Source organism: Phascolarctos cinereus, unplaced genomic scaffold (genome assembly GCF_003287225.1).
Source record: "Phascolarctos cinereus isolate Bilbo 61053 unplaced genomic scaffold, phaCin_HiC Scaffold_726;HRSCAF=1367, whole genome shotgun sequence".
NCBI lineage: Eukaryota > Metazoa > Chordata > Mammalia > Diprotodontia > Phascolarctidae > Phascolarctos > Phascolarctos cinereus.
Window position 1 is genome coordinate 282,031,213 of NW_027556098.1, and position 22,815 is coordinate 282,054,027.

Sequence of the window (22,815 nt, forward strand, 5' to 3'; positions counted from 1 at the left end):
AGGACTATTCCAAGAGGATACAGTTGGGCAAACAACACAGGTAAAATTGGGTTAAAATGAACATTAACATGAAGGATAGCCTTGATGCAGAAAAGACTTCACAAATAATCCTGAAGGGAAAGGAACATTCCCAATTCCATGCCTTGGTAACTGTGGGGTGTTTACATACTAACTATATATTATGAACCTCAATATGTTTTAATTTTTTAATTTTAACTTAAATTGTTAATTTCTTTCTTTTTATTTAGTTCTTGCCTGGCTGGTATCTTTTTATTAAGTCATTCCTGCACAATGCCTGGCACATAACAATACTTGTTTCCTTCCATCCTTCCCTGACCTCCCCACTTTGATCCTCTTCTCTCCTTGCCCAGATCAGAGTGCCTCAAGGTATTGATTAAATGAGATAACGGATGAAGTGCTTCGTCCTGGAGCTCTTGGCCACTGTCACAGCAGCTACTGAAGCATGGACTCCAGAGACAAGAAGAGTTTGGTGGTGTCTCCCACTCAGTCGTTATCCCTCTTCACTTCTTTCCTTTCTAATCCTTAATTTTCTTCTTTTAAGTCCTCCTCTTACTACTTCCTCTCCTCCCCACCCTCAGTGAGCCAGGGAAGTCCAGGTATTGCTTGGCTAAGTGACAGTGAGAGTATGTGGGGAGGGCAAGGCTCGTTATAAACCCTCCTGAGGCCTTGGAAGTGGAGGAGAGGGAGGGGCAAGACAGAGTTGTGAGGATGGTGGCTTGGGCAAGAGCCAGAAAAGCCAGAGGCAAGGACAGAATTAAAGCTAAAACCGGGTCCAGGGAGGTGGGGCAAGTAGAAAGAGGGCCGAGCCTAGGTTCCCGGGCATGTGCCCAATCACTTGCTGCTGCTGCTACTGTGCGGTCCATGCTGCGGTGGACACAGGAGCCCAGACAGCAGGTTGGGGAAGCAGAGGTCCGAATGCTGGAGAATGCCTCTCTCCACAATTGCTGTGAGCTGGCTGGATCCGGCAGCTCTTTTAGCTGGGAGGAGGAGGAGGCGGCTGGGGAATGGACACAGCCCTCCTCGGCCGCTCGGCCCTTTTGGGTGGCCCCAGCGCTGTCCAGCGTTCTGATCATCACCACCGTTGTAGACCTCGTGGGCAACTCGCTGGTAATCCTGTCGGTATTAAGGAATCGCAAACTCCGGAACACAGGTAGGGGAGGTGGGCAGAGCTGTGGGCATCTCATTCTTCCTCATTCCACCCATTCGCCTGTCCCACCATTCTACACTCAATCCCCACTCTTTAATCTGGTTCAGAAAAATATCCCCTCACTATAAGCTTTTAAATCTTTTGACACTACTTATGTTTTCTCCAAGTTTGACATGGAACCTAAAAGTTGGGCTCAGGGCTTTGCTGTGGTCTAGTCCCTAAGGCATGGGAAGTCCAGCCCCTTCTATTAGTTCATCTTGATTCAACAACCAAGTTGAAAAGTTTTGTTGCTCATTTCCTGAGGCTGCTGCCCTTGGGGTGGGTGAGCTTTGGTCAAGAAGTATGTTCCATAACTGACTCCCACTTCATGCAATTCTAGGGAGTGCTATCTGCTAACAAATTTCTGAGGTTTTCCCTTGTGCTTTGTGGACACTGGGTCTCTTTTGATTGCCAGTTGATCTAGTACCAAATAAGAAAACTTTGTTGGTCACAGAAATTGAATAAATATGCCTGGAACATATAAATAGACTGTTTCTTTGGAGATTAGAGGGTTACTGGAAATATTTAAAGACGAAGGAATAACTCCCCTTCATATTTGTGAGTTTACAATTCTGAAATTTTCTCACATTCTAGACTTTCAGATTTTCTGTGCACAGGATTTGGAAGGAAGAAAACTGAGTAGGGGACATACCCTGGACAACTGTCCTGCTTGGTCATTAAGCTTATATCATGGTCCTTAGCATTACAGATTTACAGCTTGAAGGTTGTCTAGTCCACCTCCTTTATGTTATAGTTTAGGAAACTGAGGCCCAGATTAGGTGCCTTGCCTAAAGCCACAAGTGTAGTGAGAGGTAGATATGGGATCTGAACCTCTGACTCTGAATTTTTCCACTTGCCCCACACTGGTCAAGAGAGCTGAAATATCTTTTCTTTGCAGCCTTCCTCAGGATATAAGTCAAACATAAAAATTATTAAAATAAAAAAAAGGCCCAGCAACAGCAAGCAGCTTATAGAGTTTAGAAATCTTGCTCAAGGGATCTATCACATAAGGGAGACTATTTTTTAAAGTAAATGCTCTTTTCTTTGACTAGTTGGATCCAGGATCTTCATACCAGAGGAACCACAGGAGGATTTGATGTCAAGTCCTGACATGTGTACATATCCACTCAATCAACCAACAAGCATTTATTAAGCACTTATTAATATCTAGGTACCAGGTCATCTTGAAAGTATTCTTCTTAAGGGGCAGCTAGGTGGTGCAGTGGGTAGAGCACCAGCCCTGAAGTCAGGAGTACCTGAGTTCAAATCTGGCCTCAGACCAAACACTTACTAGCTGTGTGACCCTGGGCAAGTCACTTAACCCCAATTGCCTTAAAAAAAAAGTATGCTTCTTAATAGGAACTCTTAAAAAAAACAAACCTCTTCTTATGTATATAATTTAATATTACCTCAATTACTTAAAAGTTCTTTTAAGTTCTTGTGGCTATAATAGCTTTTTTGAATAAAGTATATATGTTTATATTTTGTTCAAAGTACCATAATAATTCCTAAAAGAAAATTACATTCAATTCTTTTGCAGGAAGATTATAGCTCTTTCTTTTAAAGTTATAAACCAGAACCAAGGCACCAAGGCTTGAAAAAACACTTTACATAATAACGAGTCACAGTTATAGAGCACTTTAAAGTTAACAAAGTGATTTTTCTCATAACAGCCTGGTGAGGTAGATGTTGCTGTTGTTATTGTTGTTGCATTGTATTGGACTCTTTGTGAGCCCATTTGGAGTTTTCTTGGCAAAGATACTGGAGTGGTTTGCCATTTCCTTCTATAGTTCATTTACAGATGAGGAACTGAGGCAAACAGGATTAAGTGACTGACCATGGTCACACAGCTAGAAAGTATTCAAGGCTGCATTTGAACCCAGGGAAAATGAGTCTTCCTGCCTCCTCACACTCTTTTCATTGTTCCACCTAGCTGCCCAAGATCAATAGTGCAGGTATTATTTTTCCCATTTTGCAGATGAAGAGACTGAGGCTTGGAGAAGTACAATGACTTCCCTTAAGGTCATATTGCTTATACATCATAGAGCCTGGTTTGGTACCTAGGTTTCCCTCCCCCCCCATTAATAATATTTTTTTCCAATTACATGTAAAAATAATTTTCAACATTCACTTTTATGAGATTTGAGTTCCAAATTTTTCTCCCTCCCTCTCTTTCCTTCTCTCTCCCCAAGATAGCAAGCAATCTGATATAGGTTATATGTGTACAATTATATTAATCATATTTCCACATTAGTCATGTTATAAAAGAAGAATCAGAACAAAAGGGAAAAACCATAAGAAAATAAAAAAGTAACAAAACAAAAGTGAAAATAGTATGCTTTGATCTGCATTCACACTCCATAGTTCTTTCTCTGGATGTGGATAGCATTTGCCATCATGAGTCTTTTGGAATTGTCTTGGATCACTGTATTGCTGAGAAGAGCTAAGTCTAAAAAACTTGTCATAGCACAATGTGGCTGTTACTGTGTACAATGTTCTCCTGTTCTGTTCACTTCACTCAGCGTTGGTTCATGTAAGTCTTTCCAGAACCTGGGTTTTCTTGCTTCAAGTCCAGTGTTCTTTTCATTATGCTACTGTCCCCATTTTTAAAAGCTTGCATTAGGAAAGCATAATAAACAACCAGAAAAACATATTTAATAATCTTTGTCTCAGTTCTATGCTAAGGAACATTTAAATCATTGTCTAAGTTGAGAAGAAAAAGCAGCTTTCTTCCCCTTGTTTTTATACTCTTTCCTTATGTTTAGTTCAGTTCTCTTGTGCTTGGCAGCTGGCATGTGTCTGTCTGCTCTAACACATCTTTTTTTTTAATTTCCTCCCTCTATTAGAAGGGCATAAAGAAATGTGATTCTGCTGCATCTGAGCTGTGAGTCTGCCTGACTAGTTGTGTGCATAGTGGGATCCCCCGTACTCCCAGCTGTTCTCCTCCTGTTTGTGGGAAACAGTCCTGCAGAATGATAGCACATTTATATAGTGCAAGTCACTTACCCTCTGTCAGTTTCCTCATCTGTAAAATGGGGATGCTAATAATAGCAGTTTCCTCCCAGAATTGTGAAGAAAAAATGAAGTAGTATTTGTGAAATTCTTTACAAATCTTAAATTGCTATATAAATGCTATTTATTATTACTTCTATAAGGTTTGCAAAGTGCTTTACATATATTACAACTCTTTGAGGTTTTATTATTATTCCCACTTAAAGAGAAAAATGAGGCTCAGAGAGGTTGAATGATTTGCCTGGACTCACATAACTAGTAAGTATGCGAGGCAGATTTGAATTTAGGAAGGTCTTCTGATTCTGTGCCTGAGGCTTTATCTACCACTACCTTTCTTTGCTTCACACCCTTTTAGACTCTGAGCTCCCTTGTATTTTGGGTGCTTCTAGTGTTTGGTATAATGGAATAATACAAATGTAATTGAATTGCTGGTACCTCATTTATTCTAATTCCTTTCCCTCTCTTGCATCTGCTGCAATTAATCAGCAGAGCAATAGTTCTCTACCCTAAGCTGTGTTTAATTCTGAAATGCTAGTGACTGCCCCTGGTCTTGTGATTTACTCAATTCTAAGTTGACTATTGTGTCTGAATGGTGGTATTCATGAAGATCATTTGATATTAACATTTTACAAAATGATTCCCCTGAATAAGCCATTAATGAACTCCCTAAGAAAAAATCTCCAGGGCCAAATACGTTATGCAAGTGAATTCTACCAAACATCTAAGGAACAATTAATTCCAATACTATATAAATTATTTGGTAAAATACATGGAATCCTACCAAACTCCTTTTATGACACAAATATTGTGCTGGTACCTACACAAGGAAAAGCTAAAATAGAGAAAGAAAATTATAGAGCAATTTCCCTAATAAATATTGATGCAAAAATTTTGAACAAAATACCAGCAGGGTGATTGCAGCAGTACATCACAAGGAATACACACTATGACCATGTGGGATTTATACCAGGAATGCAGGAATACTTGGTTCATTATTAGGAAAACTATCAGCATAATTGATAGTTGAAAAAGCTTTTGACAAAATATAGCACCCATTCCTATTAAAAACATGAGCGAGCATAGGAATAAAGGGAGCGTTCCTTAAAATGATAAGCAGCATCTATCTAAAACCATCAACAAGTATTATCTGTAACGGGAATAAGCTAGAAGCCCTCCTAATAAGATCAGGGGTGAAGCAAGGATGCCTATTATCATCACTATTATTCAATATAATACTAGAAATGCTAACTATAGCAATAAGAAGAAAAATTTTGAAAGAATTAGACTAGGCAATTAGGAAACAAAAGTATTGGTCTTTGCAGATGATATGATGGTATACTTAGAGAATCCTAGCAAATCAACTAAAAAAACTACTTGAAATAATTGACAACTTCAGTAAAGTTGCAGGATACAAAATAAATGCACATAAATCATCAGCATTTCTTTATATGACCAACAAGAAATTACATTTAAAATACCTATAAACAATATAAAATACTTGTGTCTTCCTGCCAAGACAAACCTAGAAACTATATGAAAACAATTACAAAACACTTTCCACACAAATAAAGTTGGATGTAAACAACTAGAAAAATATCAATTGTTCATGGGTAGGCTGAGCCAGTATAATAAAATGACAAATCTTACCTAAATTAATCTATTTATTCAGTTTCATACCAGTCAAGCTACCAAAAATTATTTTATAGAACTAGAAAAAAATGACAAAATTAATCTGGAAGAACAAAAGGTCAAGAATATCAAGGGAATTAATGAAAAAAAAGTAATACAAAGGAAGGTGGCCTAGCTATATCAGATGTCAAACTATATTATAAAGCAGTAATCCTCAAAAGTGTCTGGTGCTGGCTTAGAAATAGAATGGTATGGTGCAGTGGATAGAGCACTGGCCCTGGAGTCAGGAGTACCTGAGTTCAAATCTGGCCTCAGACACAAAACACTAGCTGTATGATTCTGGGCAAGTCACTTAACCCCATTGCCTAGCTCCCCCCACCCCAAATAGAATGGTATATCAGTGGAATAGGTTAGGTACACAAGACACAGTAGTAAATGACCACAGTAACTTAGTGTTTGATAAACCCAAAGACTCCAGCCTTTGTGATAAGAACTCACTGCTTGACAAAAACTGTGGGGAAAACTGGAAAATAAGAGGAAATAAGCTAGGTATAGACCAACATCTTATACCATATACCAAGATAAGGTAAAAATGTGTACATGATTTAGACATCAAGGGCAACACTATCAGCAAGTTAGACCCAGTAATAGTCTACCTGTCAGATCTATGGAGAAGTGAAGAATTCATGACCAAACAAGAAATAGAGAATATTATAAGATAGATAATTTTGATTATATTAAAATAAAAAGCTTTTGTACAAACAAAACCAATGCTACCAAGATTAGAAGGAAAACAGAAAGCTGTGAAATGATCTTTATAGCATCTCTGATAGAAGCCTCACTTCTCAAATACATAGAGAACTGAGTCAAATTTGTAAGAGTACAAGCCATTACCCAACTGAGAAATGGTCAAAGGATATGAACAGGTAGTTTTCAGATGAAGAAATCAAAATTATTTATAGGCATATGAAGACATGTTCTAAATCACTTTTGATTAGAGAAATGAAAATTAAAACATCTCTGAGGTACCACCTCACACCTGTCAGATTGGCTAATATGACAAAAAAAGAAAATTATAAATGTTGGAGAGGATATGGGAAAAATAAGATACTTAATGAACAGTTGGTGGAGTTGTGAACTGATCCAACCGTTCTGGAGAGTTATTTGGAGCTATGCTTAAAGGACAACCAAACTGTTCATACCCTTTGATCCAGCAATACCACTATTAGGTCTGTATCCCAAAGAGATCATAAATAAGGGAAAATGACCTATATACACAAAAATATTTGTAGCAACCCTTTTTGTGGTGGCAAAATATTGGAAATTGAGGGATGCTCATCGATTGGGGAATGGCTGAACAATCTGTGGTATATGAATGCAATGGACTATTATTGTACAATAAAAAAGATGCATGGGCAGGTTTCAGAAAAACCTGGAAAGACCTGTAGTAACAAAGTGTAGTAACAAAGTGTAGTAGCAAAGTGTAATGAGCAGAACCAGGAAAACATTATACACAGTATCAGCAGCATTGTGTGGTGATTAACTATGAATGACTCAGCTCTTCTCAGCAGCATAATGATCTAAGAGAAGTACAAAGGACTCATGAAAGAGAATGCAATGCTATCTACATCCAGATAAAGAACTGTTGGACTCTGAATGCAGATTGAAGCATATTTTTTCACTTTATTCTTTTTCATGGTATTTTTCCTTTTGATCTATTTCTTTCTTCACACTGTAAGTAATATGGAGATATGTTTTACAGGATAGCACATTGTATAACCAATATCAAATTGACTACCATTTTGAAAAGAGAGGAGGGAGAAAAATTTGAAACTCAAAATCATGTAAAGATGCTAAAAGTTGTCTTGACATGCAATTGGGGAGGAAATATAATAGTATTTAAAAAAAAACAAAATGAGTCCCCTGGAGTAGCTGCTACAAGATAAAAAAATTTCAAAAGGTATCAAAACAAATAGAAACTTTGGTCCTAGCACTTTGAATAGTCAGCTCCTATCCCTCTCTGTTCTTAGTCATCTCTTCTACTGTTCACATTCATATTCAGGGAAAAGATACTTTCCTGAGCCTTTAAAAAAATACTAATTATATTTTATATTTTATATAATACATATTATATTAGATTTTTATTTTATATATAAAAAGTACTGATTATGTTCTACCGCACAATCTAGCAACATTAAGAAGACAGGACTTAGAGGATGTGAGAATGAAAGCATTTCCATTATTAATTAATAACTCAGGTATTCTGTGCCAATAAACTATTTTTTAAAAAATTGAAAATCATTTTATATGAGTACTATAACACTAGTCTCTCAGCAGGAGGGACACTATTTGGGGTCCAGACCTTTCACTAATGTAGAGAACTCCTCTTGTGGAAATTCCTCCCACCATTACAGATCAACTCCTTAGCAAACTTATTTCAATCAATCAATATGCATTTATTAAGTAGCTTTTATGTGCCAGGAATTATGATAGAAATTGGGAAACAAAGAAACTGGAAAACAAAGACAAACACTAAACAGTCCCTCCCCTCAAGGAGTTTATATATTATTGGGGAAGACAACAGGTCCATATACACTAAGTATACATAAAATACTAACAAAAAATACAAGATATTTTTGGGGTGGGGTGAGGTAGGAAGAGGGTGTTAGCTGCTGGAAGAGATCAGAAAAGGCTTCATGTGGAAGGTGGCCTGAGGTGAGCTTTAGAAGAATAAGTGATTCTAAGAGGCAGAGGTTAGGAGTACATTATTGGCATGGGAGACAGCCAGTGCAAAGGTAGAGATATGGGAGATTAAGGGACATGTCTGAGGAACAGCAAGAAGTCTTGTATGGCTTGACTGTAGAATGCAAGAAGAGGATATATATATATATATATATATATAATATATATATATATATATATATATATATATATATATATATATATATATATATATTATATATATTATATATATGAACAGCAAGAAGTCTTGTATGGCTTGACTGTAGAATGCAAGAAGAGGAGATATATATATATATATATATATATGTATATCTATGTGTATATGTGTGTATGTATATGTATATGTATATGTATATGTATATGTATATGTATATGTATATGTATATGTATATGTATATGTATATGTATATGTATATGTATATGTATATGTATATGTATATGTATATGTATATGTATATGTATATGTATATATGTGTGTATATGTATGTATCTACACATAGATATACATATGTATGTGTGTATATGTATATACGTATGTATATGACTAGAAAGATAGATGGGGTCTAGGTGGCAAAGGGCTTTAAATCCCTTATAGTTCTAGAACTATGATCCTGTGATGCCAAATTTCAATTGACCCTACAAGTAATAGGGAGCCATTATGCTTTATTGAAAGGAGAGTGACATAGTCAGGCACAGACTTTAGAATAAAATCACTGTACTCCTTTCTACCTTAGTTGTAGAGAATTGTGATCGAGGTTAAGTGAATTATCTATCTAGGCTCACTCAGATATTATGTGTGAGCCTGGATCTTCCTGGCATTGAGGCTAGACTTCTATCAACTATATCATGTTGGCTGGATTCTGTCTATCATATTATTGTCCTTAATGTTAGTTAGAATGTGATACTATTGATTAATGACATCATGGGCCACTGGAGACAGTGCTTGCAGACAGGAGAACTGAGGTTGAACAATAGTTCTGAGGCTCATCAGCTATGTGTCTTAGGAAGATCCCTTCACCCTTTTTGTGCCTTAGTCTCCCATCTGTAATATGGGGGAAAGAGAACTATTACTACTCACCATTAAAGGCTTTTGAGTGACTGATTTTTAGTGCAAGGCAGTTTTCCAAGGTTATAAGTTATAGGTGCTCGCTGATCTCCATCTGTAGAGGGAGTTTTCCCACACGGCATTTCCTCACACTAATGAAACCCTGGTTTGCGTTTTTTAAAAATAGCTGTCGGTAGATATTTATTGCGTATTTTCTATGCATCCAGCATTGTTCTTCCTGCTGGGCACAGGAACGATGCCAGCAAAGAGACAGAAGGAAGGAAATAAGCATTTACTAAGTACGTACTATATATCAAGCACTGTGCTAAACATTTTGTATACGTTATCTCATTTGACCTTCATAACAACTTGGGATGGTAGCTGCTATTGTTACCCCCCATTTTACCACTGAGGAAACTGAGGCAGAAGATGCTATGTAACTTGCCCAGGGTAACAAAGTTAATAAATGTTTGAAGCTATTTTGAACTCAGGTCTTCCTGACTCCAGGCCCACCCCTCTATCCACTGCACCACCTAGCTGCCTAGAAATGGGAAGGCAAGGCATTAGGAAAAGCAAGGAAACACAACATGGGCAGTGCTAATAGGTTTGGCATTGCAGTCAGTGTCACGGCACCCAGACATAGGTAGAGTGGGAGCATAATCAATGAGTAAATGATGTCCCTAGGGAAGGTTTTGGTTTTTGGTTTTTGAATTTTTTTGTATTAGACCAGTGATTTTTTGGTATGTGGAACTCCCAGAAAGGTAATTCCCTCTGCCAATGCAGATCAACACTCGCTCTGTAAATGATAGTCTTGCAATATTCCCTGAGTCACTGAGAAGTCAATGACTTGATCAGGGTGGTACAGCCACTATATTTGGGACCTACACTCAGAAGGTCCCCATTGAGGAGCAAGGGAAAAGCTGGAGGCTTGCCCAGCACTGTCAGCCATTTCCTCAGTCCCTTATCTTTGGTCCCCAGCTCCTCAGGACTACCTGCTTATTAAAGACTAGCTTGTTCCCTGTTTCAGACCCTGAAGCTGATATGGGCCTCTGGAGGGTACCAGACTTGTTCTATGCTTACTCTGTCATTCCCCTTGTGGACACAGTCCCATCTTTTTAAGTTCATTATCACTCCGGAAATCTTTTACTTATCATTTATCATTGTCTCATTCCTTTCTCTGGATAGGTCTCTTACCACCTGTTTCCTCTATATTTATGTCTACCTTTGAACAGCTGTGGGTAAATTGAACAATTTCTTCACTTTCTATTACAAAAAAATGTTTATTCAGGACTTTTGCCTTCATATCACAATTTGGGGGAGAGGGATAGAAACACCTCTCCACATGGAATCCTCTTTTGTGGCAAAGAAAGGCTTTTAAGTAGAAACCTGATATGATGACTACACCTGACGGTGGATAAAATATTTTTCCCTGGGAGTCCTCCACTTTTCTGCCATGAAGCAGAAAACATTTTTCATTATCTGTTCTCTTGGACATTGACTTTTAAAGTTTTATTGATGTTATTTTCATATATACGTACACATACACGCACACACACACACACATATCTCACTCCCCTCTTTCATTAGTTTTTCAAGTACTTAGAACTTAGCTTCCTTTTAGTGATATTTTCATTTACATTGTTGTACTTATGTATGTTCTCTTAGTTCAGCTTATTTCATTCTATATCAGTTAATATGAATCTAATGTTTCTCTGAATTCTTTGCATTCATAAATTATTACTGCACAATATTTTATTACATTCATATGCCAGTTTTTTCAACCATTAACCAATTGATGGGCACCCATTTTGCTTACATTCCTCTGCTACCGCAAAGAAGGCTATTCAGCCTATTCTGTTTTATATTGGAATTTTATTTCTGTCTTTGACTTCTTCAGGTAAATGGTCAAGGATAAAAAGGCCGAAGGATATGGAAAGTTTAATCACTTTTCTTGTATAATTCCAAATTTATATCTAGAATGGTTGGACCAATTTACAGCTCCATTGGCAACCCTGTTGGCATTTCTGGTTCACTTTTTTAATGCCATTTTTGCCCCTAATTTTACAGATGAGTAAACTGAGATTGAAAGAGGTACATAGTAAATATCTGAGGGTGAACTTGAATTAAGATCTTCTAGACCAGAGGTGTGACCATTTACACCAAGTACTTGAAGCAGATTAAAATATAATTGGGAAATCTTCAACAAAATAAAAATATATAGTACAACATGAATAATGTTCATTTGTGGTATCCTAAGTCAGTGTGCTGCCTATGTGGGTCAATTTCTTTCTTTTTTTTTTTTTTAACACAATTGTTCCAACCAGTGGTGTCAAACTCAGATAGAAACAGGTCATAAATCATACATAAAGATCCCTGCAGCCACTTACTGACTTAGAAAATAATGAGTTTAACTGTATTTTTGTTGATTATATTAAACATTTCCCAGTTACATTTTAACCTGGTTCGAGCTACACTAGGGAACGTTCCCCAGTGCTACTCATCTTTCTTACAGGTTTATAATAAAAGACATTCCATCTCCTCTCTCTGTGCCTTTATATTTATTGTCATTAATTCTTGGAATTCACTTCCTCCTCACCATAATCTCTCAGGATTCCTAGTTTCCTCCGAGGATAAGCTCAAAAGCTTTCTTCTATGTAAGACCTTTTCTTATCTTCCTACTTACTAATGCCTTTCCTCTCAAAATACCTTGTATCTATTGGTAAATTTCTACATACATGTTAGGTATTGCCTTTGTTTTATGTGAATATTTTATTTGCTGAAAGAGGTAAAGTAAAGGGTTTGGTTTTTTTGTTTGTTTGTTTTTTTCATGAAAAGCTGAGCAAAAGTGCTTGAAAAGAGAGACAGATAATTCTGAGAGGACCGGAGAGAAAGTAGCCTCTCAGAAAAAAACATACTTACTGATAGTAAAGATGGCTGTAATGCATTATTTCCCAATGGTTAATTTATGTATCACCCATTTTATGACTCTAGTTCAGAGTTTTCTGGTTATAAACACCAATAACTATTTAGGGAATTACGGGACAATTGTATATTGCCTATTTGTGTCATATTTAACAGAAATACGCATTTTAGTTTTTTCAACCTGGGACTGACCTGGGTTATTACACATAAGAAGGCCTTGATTTGAGGCAGAGGTAACACAAGAAACTTAGAAACAAAAAAAAATCAACAATAGAAAGACAGAAGGCAGAAGCCAATGGAACTAAGAAGCCAGCAGATGTAGAGAAACAGAGCAGAGAAGGAAGACAGTAAAAGAAGGTTCAAGGTGATTCTAGAAGAGCCCAATTGATTAGAAACTGACTCTGAAGTTGACACTGTGAAGTTTATCTGATCAGAATAAAAACACGGCTGTTTGAGAAAAAAGGGTGCAGTTTCGGAAGAAAACTTGTGCCTTGAAGAGCCATCTGGGCTTGTTTGCCTGGCTCTTTAGCACCACCTTCAGCTCCAGAGAGGAGTATTTTTCCAGAGTCTTGCCCACATTTCCCATTATGCCTTCCATGTTTTGAGAGTTAGAAACATTTCCAAGCCCACTGAGCAGACCTGAATAGCTTTGTAGATCCCAAGCTTAAGGGAATTATTTTTCACTAAAAGAATGTAATGCTGCCTTAACACTCAGTTAAGTGAACAGACCCAGGAAACTCTTCAAATTCCAGGCTTAAGGTTGCTGTTTGCTAAATGAGCTTAGCACTGTTTCAGTGACTTGAGAATAGCAGATAACCAGTTTTGTTTGTCAGGAGAATTCAGAAGAAGAGCTATTCTTCTTAGTAGGTGACACATGGTAAAGACTATTCACTTAAGAAACTAAGGACTTAAAGGCCAGCAGTCCAGAATTGTGAGTTGCCCAGGCATAAGGGTTTTCTTATTAATGTACCTCACTGCTAGGTTGCTATAAATTTGTGCTCACTGTCCTCCACAGAAACTATATGTATTGTTGGAAAAGTATGGCCTAGGTTTATGAGTGGACTGTTACGTTATCACAGAATCACAGAGTGTAAGAATTGGAAGGGACTTCATGTGCTACCTGAAATCCTTACTATAATATACCCAACAAGAGATCTGATTGAAGATTTCCAAGGAGGGGCAACCTGTCCTTGTTGTGATTATCAATTTATTTGCTTCTTGTCATTTAATGTTTCCTGTTTGAGAATTAACGGTGTCATCTTGGCTGATTTGTTTAAATAGGAAACACATTGGTGGGGGCTTAGGAGCTGTGAGCAGTAAATGAGTAGCTTTTTCATGTAAGGGTTACCCCTAGTACTGTGAATATGAGTTGTAGCAGTGTGGATGTTTCTTCTGGAAACTCCCAACCTGTCAAAATAGGAAGAGTAAGGGATGGTAAACAAGCCAATCTCAGGAGGAGGGAAAAGAGAGAGTTGAGAAAGTTAGGAGCCCAGTGCCACAACTGTGCTGTATTTTACATTTATTCATGTGAATCAACTAGATTGTAAACTCCCTGAGGGAAGTGTTATCTTTGTATCCCTTGTGCCTACCACATACTTGGAGGAGCCATCAACTTGTAACATCTTTGGTGTGATCAGTTCTTAGTTTGGAAACTCCCTCCACTCATGCAGATTGGCAACTTGGCTGTAATTTATAATTTTAGTGGGTTGCCTAGATTGCTGAGAAGTGTTGTGACCAGCCTGTGGATGCATGGCTAATATGTGGCAGAGACAAAAATTGAACCAACATCTTCTTTATTCCAAGACTTGCCCTCTATCCACTATATTGTTGCCTTACTCATAGCAGTGTGGTGGGATTTGAGAGCGGATTGGTATCCTGTGATTTGTAATTCAGAAGGACAAAAATTTTCTCTCAGCCCTGAGAGTGATTTTGACTGTGATCTTTAAGCTGGAAGGTAGATTCCAGTGAAGGCCAAGAATTCTTCAGAGACACACAAAGTATATGAGACAGAGACTGAAATAACTGAGCAGTGGGAATCAACTTTTCCAACCTCGATAAGTATTTACAAACCAAGGTGCAAACAATTAGTGGCACAGGAGCAACAAAAGAAACAGAGGACCTGAAAGCAAAGGAGATTGCAAAAGGCAAGCTGAGGGGCAACTAGGTGGCACAGTGGATAGAGCACTGGCCCTGGAGTCAGGAGGATCTGAGTTCAAATCCAGCCTCAGACACATAACATTCACTAGCTGTGCAACTCTGAGCAAGTCACTTAACCCCAATTGTCTCACATTTAAAAAAAAAAGGCAAGCTGAGCTGCGGCAGAGAAGGAAGAGACTGAGGAGGGCCCTTGGACCTTGACAGGCATCTTTGAGCACGAGCCTCTATCCAAAGCCATCAGGTTGTATATACTTTTAAAGAACTGAAGTCCCTCTCTACACATACCTGCTCTTTACCCAACTTTCCCTCCCCAGGTCTATCCAGTAACAGATACTATAAAATGGTCAGTGCTTACTTCTTTTACCTAAACATTTCCTGAATATTGATTTTGGCCTCAAATACAAAAAGGCCAAAGGTTAGCTAGAGATAAACATAAATTTAAACTAGGGCAGAGAGCCAGATCTCTGTCTAAACATGAAGAATTTTCCTAATTGGAGGCTCTATGCTGTTGTATTATACTCTTAACTTTTTATCTGATATAAATTTCATAAAACAACTTAAGTGGGAACCATGTGGATGTGAGAGACCATTATATTTCCTCTCAATCACAAGTGGCCTACCTTCTACATTTTGCCATCCCTCATTATCAATCAAAATTCTGCTTCATGCTTCCAGAGGGCCAGATGCCTCATGGCCTTTCCAAGCCTCCTCAGCCTTAGGGTGGTTGTTATCTGTTGGCACTCAAATCTATTAGCCTTGGACTTCACTCTCTAATGTTCTCTAAGCTTTCCAACTTCTCATTTCAATTGTGAATACCTTATTATCTTCCCTCCCAGCAAAAATTAACTAATTTTAAATCCTGTAATTATGTCTTTAGCTGGAAAATCAGAAAAGCTTGTAATCCTTTTTAATTCTTCTTATGCAACACCCAGTAGACAAAGGTTATAAAGACTTTGATGTTTCTTGCCTTTATTCTTAGATACCTGGCTCGCTATTTAGACTTAATGCTGAAATATGCCTATTCAGAAAAAAAGTGGGAACTCTATTGGACTTTTTTGCTAGTCTGAATGAATATTTGTTAAAGGTGTGAAAAAAAATCAGAAAAACGGAAGATGAGAAGGAAGTGATCCATAGATGATACTTAAGCTTGTCACAACTTCAGGTTTATTCAGGCGACATGGCTGGAAGAGAAAACAATCCACAGCCAACCTAGAGGTGGGGATTGGCCAATTTAGGTCATCAGGATTTGCAGGATTTACTGGAAACCTGGATACAAGCCAACCACTGAGCTTAAAAGAAAGTGAATTTAAATACTGGCTTTCCTGCTTATGAACTGCATGACTTTGGATAACACATTTACCTGCTTTGCATCTTGGTTTCCTCATACATAAAAGGGGAGGTTTGGATGTGATGACCTCTAACATTCCTTCTAGCTCTAACCCTGTGATCCATGATGAGCCTATGAACATCAAGGGTGCAGTAGACTTTTTGCACAAAACTTAGTCTAAGTCTTTGGAATCCAATTCTGTTAATAGAAATTGTCACTTCCAGAAATTATTTCTGGTCTATGTGAAATTCTGCATCAAAATGTATCACCAAGAAGCTCACGGATGTGAACTTTGTTACTAAGGAAAAATTATCAGAGAAAAGTGTGTCCCTAGATAAAGTAACACCAACTAACATTTAATAACATTTTAAGGTTTGCAAAGCACTTTACATACTTTGTTTCACATAAACCTTGAAACTACCTTATGTTGTTGTTCAGTCATTCTGTCATGTCTGACCCCACAGACCATAGTCTGTCCAAGTACATGTCCACTGTTTCCATGACACTATCTGTCCATTTCATCCTCTGCCTTCCCCTTTTCCTTTTGACTTCAATCTTTCCCAACCTCAGGATCTTTTCCAAATAATCCTATCTTCTCATTATGTGGCCAAAGAATTTAAGTTTCATCTTCAGTATTTGACCTTTCAGTGAATAGCCTGAACTAATTTTTAAAGTATTGACTGATTTGATCATCTCGCTGTCTAACGTACTCTCAAAAGTCTTCTCTGGCATCACAATTCGAAAACATCAATGCTGTGCTGCTCAGCTTTCCTTGTAGTCCAACTCTCACAGTCATATATTGCTACTGGGAAAACCATAGCTTTAACTATACAGACCTTTGTTGGCAAGGTAATGTCTCTGATTTTTAGTATGCTGTCCAGATTTGCCATAGCTTTTGTCCAAGGAGTAAACCTCTTTTAATTTCATCACTGCAATTGCCATCTGCAGTGATCTTTGAGCCTGAGAATGTAAATCTTACACTACTTCCTTCCCTTCTTCCTCTATTTGCCAGGAAGTGATGGGACTGTTGTCAAGATCTTAGTTTTGTTTTGTTTTTTAATGTTAAGCTTCAAGCCAGCTTTCACACTCTTCACTTTTATTCACATTAAGAGGTTTCTTAACTCCTCTTTAGTTTCTGCCATCAGAATCTGTGTATCTGAGATTGTTGCTATTCCTCCTGGAAACCTTAATTCCAACTTCTGATTCATCCAGCCTGGCATTTTACATGATCTACTCCGCATACAAGTTAAATGAATAAGGTGACAATATACAGCCTTGTCGTACTCCTTTTCCAATCTTAAAACAATCAGTTTTTCCATGTTTGATTCTAACTGTTGCTTCTTGATCTGCATACAGGTCCCTCAGGAGACACTGTCCTCTCTTTGAGGACTTGATGCATTTTGTCATGATTCATATAAAAGCTTTAGTATAGTCAATGAGGCAAAAGTAGATGGTTTTTCCTGGAATTTCCTTTCTTTCTCCATAACCCAGCAAGTGTTGAGAAGTTGGTCTCTGGTTCCCCTGCCTCTTTGAAAACCAGCCTGCTCTTCTAGCACTTTTCAGTTGACATATTGCTGAAGCCTAGCTTGTAGATTCTGAAGCATAACCTTGCTGGCATGTGAAATGAGTGCAATTGTTCAGTAATTTGATTCACCCTATGAGGTAGGTGTTATTACTGTGCTAATATTATAGATGAGTTAAATGATGTTGACAGAGGTTAAATGACTTTTTCAATGTCACACAATTAATAAATATCTGAGGTCAGATTTGAACTGAATCCAAATCCAGTACTCTATCTACTGTGTCAAATTGTGTCTATGCTTATATATTTGTTGTACTAATGATTAATCCATCAAGAAGCTTTTACTTTTTATTACGTAATAAATTAAACTTTTAATTTTCTAAATTAAAATTTAATTGAAATTGAATTTTATTCTTTCAATTGATAAGCATTTATTTTTCTCTTTCTTTTCACTACCCTCCCCAAAACAGGTAAACAAAACCCTTGAAACAAAAAGGAATAATGAGTCAATGTAATTTCCAAAATGTGCATTCTGCTTATTTAGTCCATCACCCCTCTGTCAGGAGGTGGAAAACATTCTTCATCATTGGTCTCATGGAATCATGGTTGGTGATTGGGTTGATCAGTATTCTTAAGTCTTTCAAACCTTTTGATGTTATTAAGTGCTTCCTACATGGCACAGTGGATCAAGCTTGGAACCTGGAAGACTCATCCTCATAAGTTCAAATCTGGCCTCAGATACTTGCTAGCTGTGTGACCTTGGGCAAATCATTTAACCTTCCTTACCTCAGCTTCCTCATCTGTAAAATGAGCTGGAGAAGAAAATGGAAGACCATTCCAGTGTCTTTGCCAAGAAAACCTCAAATGGAGTCACAAAGAGTTGGACAGGACTGAAATAACTCAACAAAAACAACATACATGATGATAATGATAATCATAAGATCAATAGAATTATAGATTTAGTGCTAGAGCTGCCTGTAGTTGTTACATAGTCCAACCCCTTCATTTAAAAGACTTGAGGTCCAGAGAGATTACTACTTCTCCAACGTCACAGAAGGAATAAGTAGCAGTTAGTTTTGGAACCTATGTTTTGTGATATCAGATTCATCCAGTACTCTTTTTATGGCCCTTATCCTAGTTTATCTTCACAATGTCTGTGAGGGGTGCAGCTAAGTGGTACAGTGGATAGAACACCAGTCCTGGATTCAGGAGGACCTGAGTTCAAGTTTGGCCTCTGACATATAACACTTACTAGCTGTGTGACCCTGGGCAAGTCACTTAACCCCATTGCCCAACCAAAAAAAAAAAGATTACACAGTGTCTGTGAGGAGGGTAGTTCCAATATTCCCACACACACTTCCATTTTAGAGATGAAGAAACTGAGCCTATGAATTAAGTGAATTGACAAAAACCATACAGCTAATTAATAAAGGGCAGACGCAGAACTCCTATATGAGTCTTCTGACTCTAAGTTCAGTATTCTTTATCACAGTCTCAAAGACTAGTGAATGTAAGGAGGTGGGGAATTTAATGGGCTAGTCAACTGGAATAATAGTTCCCACGTCTTTTATCTTATACCCTGGTCAATCAAAAAACATCTGTGTGGCTGTTGGCTTCCTTGTCCAGAGAAACATGCACTGGAAGGGGGTTGAGGGTGGGAGAGTGAAGTAGGAATACTTAGAATGGAAGAGGTTTTTTAAAAAAAATTGTTAAATCTCATGCACAGAAGACTGGTGTGAATTAGTGAAAATTCTGTATCATATACAATTTTATTAATGAAGTATTTCCCATTTGAGGTTCTCAGGCACCCTGATTTAATGGTTAGGAAAGAATGATTTATAATGATCTTATCAATTATTTTATGGAAGTAGCTGCTCTTAAAATGCTTGAATGAATTTTCTTTAAACATAACATCTATAATGTTGTTTATACTGGCTCAACACACCCACAGTTGAAAGAATCTCTTTCTCTAATGCTATCAGCTTGAGTTCCCGCTGGGTGTGTTCCTACCATTGTTAATCATAGTGACTGGTGTCCCAGTTCCATTTAATCAGTTAGAACCAGTTATCTTTTACGAAAGGATATTTCATCTGAAGATGGAGGAAAAACAGAAAAGGACAAACATTTCCCCTTAGTGACTTAGGGGCACACTCCCCCTAGATTACCTCAGTCTCTGGGGAAAACTGGCTCAGACAGCACAATGTCAACATAGCAGTAGTCTCACCAAACTCACATTCAAATGTGACATTGCTGACAGATGCATTCTCATCTCAACTTCTGGCTCATCCTAGCTAGGCTGGTCCTGAAGGATGCTCTCTGGGTCATAAATTCTGGACTGGCTAGAAAATGCAGCATAAACTTAACTCTTAGACTTTGGGTGACTTGCTTTCCTGACCTTACAAAATGAACAAGGTTATTGCTCCCAACTTCCTTCATGTAAAATGAAAAAAGATAAATACTAACAATAGTTAACATTTGTTACTTACTGTGTGCCAGGCGTTGTGGTAATCACTTTATTATCATCTCATTTGATCCGTACAATAACCCTGGGAGGTAAATACTAGAATAATTTCCATTTTACAGATGAACAAACTTAAGGCAGGCAGAGGTTAACTGACTTGTCCAGGGTCAAACAGCTAGTAAGCATCTGGGGTCACATTTGAGCTCAGGTCTTCCCAGTTCCAGGCCTGGTGCTCTATCTATTATACTATCTAGCTGCCTCTGATTCGTGTAAAGAACTGTAGTCCTTATTTGTAGGTCCACATATTGGCCTTGGGGAGGGAGGGACAGACAGACAGATAGGCAGGCAGATTCGGGCCTCTCCCCTTACACCACTGTTGCTGATTGGATGCTGTCAGCAAAAGAACCCAACCAAGAACAAAGAGCTAAGCAAGGGTAGTGCCCAAGGATGACAACACCTTTTAGAGATGCTCAAGTTTGTGTCTACAACTGCAGTCAATTAAAAAAGCTCCTGTGTTTAGTGGATGTGAACCAGTTACAGAATATTTAAACATGCTCTAAAGTCTCTCCAAGGCACTTCCATTACCCAGTAACAGGGCTGTCCTGGAAGCAGGCTCCCCAGCCTTCCTTCCACGTACCCGGTGAAGGTTTGCAAGGTCTGGCCTTACCGTCAGTGCCTTTTCATACATGCATTTCCCATGAACATTCGCAGGGAAAGAACTTTTTTTCTGGAAAATGCCTTAATTTGAATACCAATAACCTATATTTTATGTAACATTTATTTTATTTAAATCTTACATGTATTTTATTATTTTATTTTTATTCATGTCATTATTTTATATTATATATTTATTACTTTTATAATTTTATGTAGCTATTGAATTTGTTTTTATTTTATATCTTTTATATATTTAACACTTGTAAATTTTTGAAACATTTTAAAATATCTCATTTGATTCACTTAAGTATTCTGGGAGGTAAAAAGAACAGATATTGTCATTTCCACGTTATTAAAAAAAAGAAAAGAAAAGAAAGAAAGACCAAAAGCTAAGCAGAAAAGAATAAAGTTCCTACTTTAGCTTTTCTATCTGTATAATAAAACTTCGCTCATTGCTTTTTACTTCTCAGGGTGCTTTCAAACATATTACCTAATTTGTCATTTCTGTCTTTACAGTAACTCATTTGCAATTACATTTTAGATTTTGGTTATTGTGTGCATGTGCATTTGTGCACTCATACACAATGTAATGATCTAATCCTCGTCTTGGTGCTTCCGACATATTTCCCCTTTTCTCATTCACACAGCTACCACTCTTGTTCAGACCCTTACCACTTCTCTTCTGGGAAATTTTATTTGCTTTCTAACTGGTCTCCTTGCCTCCAGTACTCACTCTAATATCCTCCAGGATGCTCTTGTCTTACCAGTTACTGTGTCATTATAGCTCTTCCCTGACTGGGTCTTCCCCAGAAAGTCCAGATACCCCAAAGCCAGACCTTCTTTTAAAAAGACAAGATCTGGGAGTAGTATGTGGAGTAAACTTGAGAGAGAGAGAAGAGGTAAGAAGCAGTCTTCTACTTTTCCTTTTCTTAGGCTGGTCCTTTTTCTTTGGGGGAGGCAGCAAATGAGTCTTAAAGATTGAGATGACCTTGATCCATGCATTGTGTCTTATACTGGTCAATTTCATAAGTCTTGTAACTGACATTTTTCAAATTATTTCTAACTTTGAACAGGTCGTATTGATCAAGAAGACACTACTTACCATTTTCATTTGTAAATACATTTTAGGTTTTGGGCTGTGTGTGTATATGTATGTGTCTGTGTGTGAGTGTCCATTAATAAGCTACTAAATCCTATTTTGGTGCTACATCCACAGTAATCCCTTCCCATCCGACCCAGACATAGGGACATCATTTCACTTGTTATCCTATAAATATTCATGAGATGCTCCTGAAAAAGCTTATTAGCAATCTCATGTTCATCCTAATTTAAACCTGTCATGTCTGGGGCAGAAATATATGGGGAAATGATTTCTCCTTGACTGTAGACCAAGAAGGCTGGGCCTGATTTTGTCTTGGAAGCAAAACAAGGCTTTTTCCTTCTTCTTCCCAGAACCATTCAAAGGCCCAGGTGAATGTGTTGCTGCAATTAGTTGATTTGAGCCTGCTAGGAACAGTCACTGTATTAGAGGAGAATAACGAGGTCAGTTTCCATGAGGAAACCAAGGTTTTCCTGCCTTTTTCCTCATGCCATTTCTAGCCCTGCAAGGCCTCATTCTTACAAAAGGCAGCTTTTAGAACTTAAGCCCTCTTCCCAAGAGAAACAGTTGGTGAAGAGCTGGCAATAACTCTCATGTTGGACTTTCACAGCACATGTGCTAGCTACCTTAGAAAGTTAATTGTTTACTTGTTAGTTGCTCAGAAGAGGATGACAGAAGTGCCTCTCTTGAATTGATTGCCATGTGTTGAAAAGAAGAATATTTCAAATAACTTCCAGAAAACAGTGTTATGGATTAGATGGGAGTAGGACATTCCAAGAAGACATCTGTGAGCAATAAAACATGAATGGAGAAGGAAGTACCTGGTATACAGTAAGTACACAGTAAATAGTTGATTGATTAAAAATCCAAAGTACTAAGATTAAGGAAATTAGGTTTTTTTGGACAGTCAGGGTTAAGTGAATTCCCAGGGTCACACAGCTATTATCTGAGACCAGATTTGAACTTAGGTCCTCCTGGCTTCAGGGTCAGTGATCCATCCACTGTACCACATAACTGCCTCTAATTAAGGAAATT

General features: G+C 37.8%; 1 protein-coding gene across 1 annotated transcript in view; it reads left to right on the forward strand.

The window, feature by feature from the left end:
- The first annotated feature begins 729 nt into the window (after nucleotides 1–729).
- Nucleotides 730–22,815, forward strand: part of MTNR1B (melatonin receptor 1B) — a 30,819-nt gene continuing 8,733 nt past the window's right edge. Inside the window, exon 1 of the mRNA XM_021000613.1 lies at nucleotides 730–1,171. Within this exon, the coding sequence (XP_020856272.1) occupies nucleotides 730–1,171 (442 nt within the window). The remainder of the gene's footprint in view (nucleotides 1,172–22,815) is intronic.